Here is a 6,489-nt window from a genome sequence, read left to right as displayed (position 1 = left end):
TATTTGTCTTGACTCAAGATCACATGTCCTTTTGATCAATTTTTCTAATTCCGCTCAGTAAAGGAAAATGTCTGTTTTAATATGCTTTTCCTGACTCGCTTCCAGCCGCTGTCCACTGCCTTTACTTTGCTGATTTTCCTTCCCAGTTGGTTGAAGGATCGCCCTTTGATCCTCTTCAAAGTCGCTAACATGCCTCTCGGCAGACCTTCATCTCTTCCTCCTCAGCGTGTGTAGGACCTCTTCCAGGTGAAGTTCCCTTCCTCTCCATCCGTCCCGCTCTGCTCAGGGACCTGCAGCCTCGGCCTCCTCATTATGGTGGCTCTCCTCCTGCGAGGGGGGGCCACGTTGCCGGCCCTGCTCCTCTGCCCAGCCTGACCATATTCTCCTAGTGGACCACCCCAGCTGGCCTGCTCCCTCTCCTCCCCTTTCAGGAAATCAGCCACTACCCTGAAGTACTCCAGAACTGCGACATGGCTCCAGTTACCACCCTCCACTTCCTCATTACTGGTGCTCCCTCCCTCCAGAGTGAACCCACAGTGCCCTCCTCTGTCTGTCAGTGCCAGGAGGAAATAAGGATTGCTCTGGAAAAGGGGAAGGGGTAAAGTGGAAGCCGGCGGGAGGAGAGGGTCATCTCGGCTGCAGACACAGAGCACAGGGACTGCCACCTCATCTGCATCTCTCAGTGGTTCGTTCCTCTCCCAGTAGCTGTCCCAGTCCTTGGCTGGGTATGCCCTCTCGCCCAGTGTCCATGCCACTGAGGGTGCCAGACCCTGCGGGGAGTGAGATCCTGTGCTCAGTCCAGAGTTTTGAGAGCTTAGTGGAGGTGTGGCATCTGTCTGCTGAAGCTGGGCTGAAGAGCAGGAAAGAGCTTCCTCGAAGTCTCTGAGGGAGGAACAGCTGAGCGCTCTATCCACATCCAGGACTCCTCTGAAGGAACTCCTGTATCTTACGATAGCGAAAAACAGCATTTTTATGATCCATGTTGCATTTATGAAATACCACCATTAATACATATTCCTTTTGCTTTCATTTCTCTCACCTGCTGAGCTGCATTTTGCGGTGAAATAAAACCCCCCAGTGATACAGAGGAGGCATGGCTGTTTCAAACCACAGCTGGCCGAGGAGTACAGGTGAGATGGCTGCAGCCGCTGACAGGTATGAACTCGATCCAGACTCCCCCAAGTAGGAGAGAAGAATCCCTGAGCCTGAACCCTCACTCACTGCAACCAGCACAGAGGACGGGTGGCGGCTGTGGACATAAGCCACCGCCTGAAAATGGAGGACATCCAAGATATTGTCACTGGCAGGTAAAAAAAAAAACATAATGAACAAAATGTCATTTTTAGCCATGTCAACAGCAGCTTTAGTGAGCTCTTCAGTGTCACTACGAGGTCAATTCTTCATACCAGCTAAACTGATGAAGACCCCCACCTGTGTGTTTATTGATAAAGCAAATTTTAGCATGCTGCTATGCTAAAGTGAGATGGTGATTGTGCTCAGCATTAAACTTTAAACAGTCATTGTGAGCATGTTAGCATGCTGATGTTAGCATTTAGCTCAAAGCACCACCTTGCCTAAATTTAGCCTCACAGAGCCGCTCGTAGATGCTTGTCTACAGCCGTGTTGAGCTAAGACATTTAATTTGAGTAAAATTGCATATTGTTCATTGTGTATTAAGGCACCAATTAAATCTAACTAACTAACTAAATTATCTTTTAATCAGTTTTTTTTGTTTGCTGCAACATCAAAAAATTGTGGAAATCTTAAATTAAAACTCCAAAGAGAGCAAAATGGTGCCATTAAATTCTGTTGTCCAATCAACAGTCCAATACCCAAATGTGTTGAAGTTACAATCATATGAAACAGATGAAAAGCAGTAATTCCTCTGGGGTTAGATTTTTACTATAAATGTTTAACATTTTTTGCTTGGCTATTAATTTTCTGTTGCTTCAGCACAAATTTCTTCTGGGCTTCTGGGAAAAAAAATGTGTACTTTTCCCACAACATTACAATCAAACGAAGGAGTGTCGACCAGCCATCCTCCTTTACCTGCTCAAGATCGACTGGATCTCCGAACTCGGTGCGTCGTGCTGTGGTCAGCGGGCACCCTGCTGTGCCTCGAGCGTGAAACACCACCACATAAAAGCCCTGACGCACCGCCTGATGGCACAGCGCCTTAAGGTGGGGGGTCGTCCCTCCCCAGGACTGAGGGATGACAATGAGGACAGGTGGGGTCGCGGTGAAGCAGCCTAGCGCCTTTCCCACCGACTGATGCTCCCTCCTCCCCTCCCACTTCTTCCTCCCGATTGCCTCACCCTGTCTTGTTCCCACTGCCCAGTCCAGAGCTATGATACCTCCGTCTCTCAACAGCAGATTGTCTCTTGTGAACTGTAACGTGTCTTCATGTCGTCCACACAGCATGCTGTACAGAGTCTGGATGTGTGGGTCCCCTCTGGGCCAGGAGGCCAGTCTCGGCCTGGCCAGAGAGCCACAGTGCCGGAGCAGATATTTAGCCAGCGCAGTGGCTTTGCAGATGAGCCTGGGACCCTCTGAGGCCTGACCTGACCCGGACAAAACATCTGTCCCTGGTGATCTGGCCTCCTTCGTCAGCGCTCTTGTATTCCTGTCTAGCGGCAGCTCCAGGATCAGACAAATGATGATCCAGAGTCTCCAGCCAGCAGCCCTGACAGCCAGCCTGGTCCAACTACGTACCCTGGGCCAGCGGAGAGCCAGAGACAGCAGCAGGAGCAGCAGTGACGGGACAAAACAGAAGAAACACTCCCATACAAATGAAGCCATTGTTAAACATAGGAGCGTGTAGTTTAACAGAGAATCCGGTGTTTTCCCTTGGAAGTTTTGCTCTGATTCCTCAGTCACATCTGACCCACATATTTGGCAAACGCCTGCCTCGTTGCTTCACGTACCAGCATGAAAGTCTGGCCTGATTTGTTGACTGATGTTATTCTTTTGCCAGTTTGTTAAGTCGCGCAAAGAGAAGTCTGCAGTGATTCAATCAAACAAAGAAAGAGAAAAGGAGCAAAGAAACATGGAAATTGTTGTCTCTCAACTCCCCCGGCCCCCTCTCCTCCCTCCATAAATCATTTACTGCGAGCAAACACAGGCCACATAAATCTGTCTCTTTAACGTGAACATGATTACAGTCTTCAGTCTTGTTCCATGTCTGCTGTTATTTCTTTTGCATTCTTACCCCAGTTCACCGGTGAATTGATACAGCAGTTCATGTAAAGTTTCCTTTGATGTTTTAGCTCTAACTATGTGAAGAAATACCTGCTGACAGGTGAATAGGATTGTGGAGTCACACTGAGAGGAGCAGGGCCATGTTATATCAGCATCTCTCCACCTGTGAACTAAACTGTGTGTTGTGATCTTTGGCTTTGATCTGTGCTGCATCTCATTTTTCATCTTAGCCCGCATTCAATTCCTGTCGTCTTTCTCTTGCTGCTGTCAAATAAAGGCCTAAAACTACCCAAAATCTACATTGTCATAAGTATATAATAATATAATCTGTTTATGAGTACTCCTTTCATGTGAATCTATTCGTATAGTACAGTAGTTCCACAGGAAAGGACTATTTATCTTTCAGTGTTGCCCTGTACGTTGTTAGATATATATATTAAAAATGTTTTCTTCTGTAATAATTTTTGAGGTTTATGGTTCAAAATGTATCATAATGTTTCTGCTGTCAGTGAAATTTATCTACAAAATATCTTCTTTATTACTTATTATCCTCATCATATCCTTATTATCCTCATATTTCATCAAATATTAGTGTACACTGATCATAAATAATGCTGATAATGTTGACCGATACATTGTATATATATCAGATTTTAATTACATTTTACATTCAATTTTATTTGAAATGACATCACTTTTGTATCAGTAACAGCATCAAAAACCAGTATTGTTCTGGATCTGTAAGACTCCCTCTAGATATGTTTTAAGATGTGCAAATATGTTGTGCTTTGAATAATAATTTATGTCTGATGGTCTTTCCACTAAAATGAAAATCTATGAATCTATGAATATGCAAATATTGTTCATTTGAAAAGTTTAACTCAGGCACATCGTCTCCTGCTTCAGTTAAAAGTCCATTCTTTATGTATGTGCACTGGAGGTGTAAAGTTCCCAAATTACATTGTTAGTTGTATTTTGAACCACAGCAGCTTCCAGCTGTGATGCCACAAATCCTGCTCAGGCGTCTTAAGCTGAGATTTAAAGTTGATCTCCGCCACACAGGCAAACTCCTGTGGTTTGACATGTTAGTTAGCATCTATACATACATATTCATGGGCACCTTTCATTTTTTATTTCTTAATAATGTAGTCGCATTGATATGGATATATGTTTTTAACTTGGAATGGGAGGATCGTTTGCGACCGCCATCAGTTCCTTTAACTACACAGACAGAATTCTCACACAACCTGTTATCATGAGAAATGAAAATGAAAGCTGCAAAAAGAAATGAAATGAAATGAAATTAGTGGGTTTGAATCTGATCCAAATCTTACCCCATCATTATCTTGGTAATAAACTCTCACACCCTAGAAGAAAAAAAATAAAATAAATAGACAAAAGCTTAGCGAGCTGTTCTTTGAATGGCTGCTGGGAAACCAGGAAACAAGGCATAAAATCCTACTTCCTTCAAGAGGCATCGTTCCCATCACTAATAGTAACCAGCCCAACACACACCTGGGTTACTGTCTCGCTGTTAATGGAGCATGTTGGTGTGCCACACCTGTCAGGTGGTTTGATTGTCTTGGCAAAGGACTAGTGTTCACCAGCCTGGATTTAAACAAGTGTGAACTCATGAAAAATGGGAGCAAAAAAAAAGGTGTTTATAATTTTGTTCAGTGTAAATATGAGATGACAGAAAGCTGTCGCTTACATTATTTCAGCATGAAGACTGAGGTAAACAGCCAGCCGCTGAATCAAATTTACACAACAGAAACCAAGGTGGTATGAGTCTCAAGCCCAAACCAAACTAATGATCTCATCTGGGGTATTTTTTAAATGGAATGCTTCTTAAGAGCGACAGAAAGTATTATACGCCGGTTTGTTTACACAGGCTGACTAATTCTCCTCAAGAGGAACAAACTGAACATCATGTGTAAAATCAGTGGAGTGTCCCTTATAATTACATTTGTCATTGTGAGCTACTTTTCATAAATTCCTCTACATTTTCTAAAATGCAATCCACAATCAAATTGTCATTAAAACGCTTACTTTATTTCATTTGATAATGTAAGAGTTTGAAAAAAGGGTTTGAAAAAAGGGTTTGAAAAATCCTAATCTGAAATCCTAATCTGAAATGAAATATGAACTACATCTGTCAGACAAATGAAGTGCAGTAAACTGTCATTTATTGGCCTCTGAGATGTGGTGGAGTAACACAAAATGGTAAAAGTCAAGTTAAGCACCAAATCTGTATTTCAGTAGTTCAGTAAATGTACTTAATTACACACCACTACTGAAGGTGAATCTTGAAGCACTGCAGCTTCCAGTTGTGGTGTCACAGCTGGAAGCTGATGAATGAGGAAACAGACTTCTAGTGTCAAACTGCTCATAGATCACTCGTTGAAAGTCAAACAACCAAGGGAAGAAACAATAAGAAAAAACACATTTTTGAGTGGAGAGCTATAAATATCCTGAAGTGCCCATCCCTGTCCGTGATGTTTGACTTGTTGATGCAGTGTGTCCAATGTGATCATTTTCAAAACGTCCCCTCACCATAAGCAGAAAAGGTTTGGATTGTCATTTCTTTCATTGTTCTGTGGCACACAATTCACATCTTACTGCTAAAACAGGCTTCTCACTCAACCTGTTACCACGAGAAGTGAAAATGAAATGATTTAAAAAGCATCTGCATGTTATCGGCCTGTCTGTAGTGTTTGATATGATTCTGTTTCAGCCTCTTTCAGTACTCTTATCTCATTCTAAGGAATATGGAGGCATTGTCCAAGAGACATACCAACAAATGCTATCGCTTTCATGAATCAGTTTCTCTCATCGTGCGATCTGATGGCATGATAACAAGCCAGTGTAATCATAGCTTGCAGTGGAAGAAATGTGGAGGAAAAATATCATTTTATTCTAGCAGCATGTGACATGTCAAACAGGTCAAACAGTTGTGACTCCACCCTTGATAGGCAGCCTTAAAAATCAACTTGGCAAAATAGGTAAATAGTCTACAGGACGGCATCGAGAGCTAAGGTACAGTACAGCCATATCTGCTAATCAGCATCTATATGAATGTTGTGAAACAAGGTCAGGTCAGTTAATATTTGTATTATTTAATGCCAAAATAATTTAGTCAGTGTTTCATTGTATATGATTTTTGAGGAATGTATACCATAATGAGAAATGTTTTGAATGTCTAGAAAATAACAATTTCACAAGAACTTTAATGTCAGCATCAATTGAACATATGGAGTGAGCTGATGTGACACTCGCCTGGTCAGGCCTGAT

At 42.7% G+C, this 6,489-nt stretch overlaps 1 protein-coding gene across 1 annotated transcript; it reads right to left on the bottom strand.

Annotated features, from left to right (window-relative positions):
* Positions 1–221: 221 nt before the first annotated feature.
* On the bottom strand, positions 222–4,676 carry LOC139345016 (protein ABHD15). Its single transcript, XM_070983463.1, has 4 exons — positions 4,661–4,676; positions 2,050–2,879; positions 1,040–1,269; positions 222–945 (listed from the first exon to the last, which is right to left on the bottom strand). The coding sequence occupies exons 1-4, from the start codon at positions 4,674–4,676 to the stop codon at positions 222–224; spliced, it is 1,800 nt and encodes a 599-aa protein (XP_070839564.1).
* Positions 4,677–6,489: the final 1,813 nt, after the last annotated feature.

This window comes from Chaetodon trifascialis, chromosome 16, assembly GCF_039877785.1.
Source record: "Chaetodon trifascialis isolate fChaTrf1 chromosome 16, fChaTrf1.hap1, whole genome shotgun sequence".
NCBI classification, from domain to species: Eukaryota; Metazoa; Chordata; class Actinopteri; order Chaetodontiformes; family Chaetodontidae; genus Chaetodon; species Chaetodon trifascialis.
This window is presented reverse-complemented; position numbering and strand designations above follow the sequence as displayed.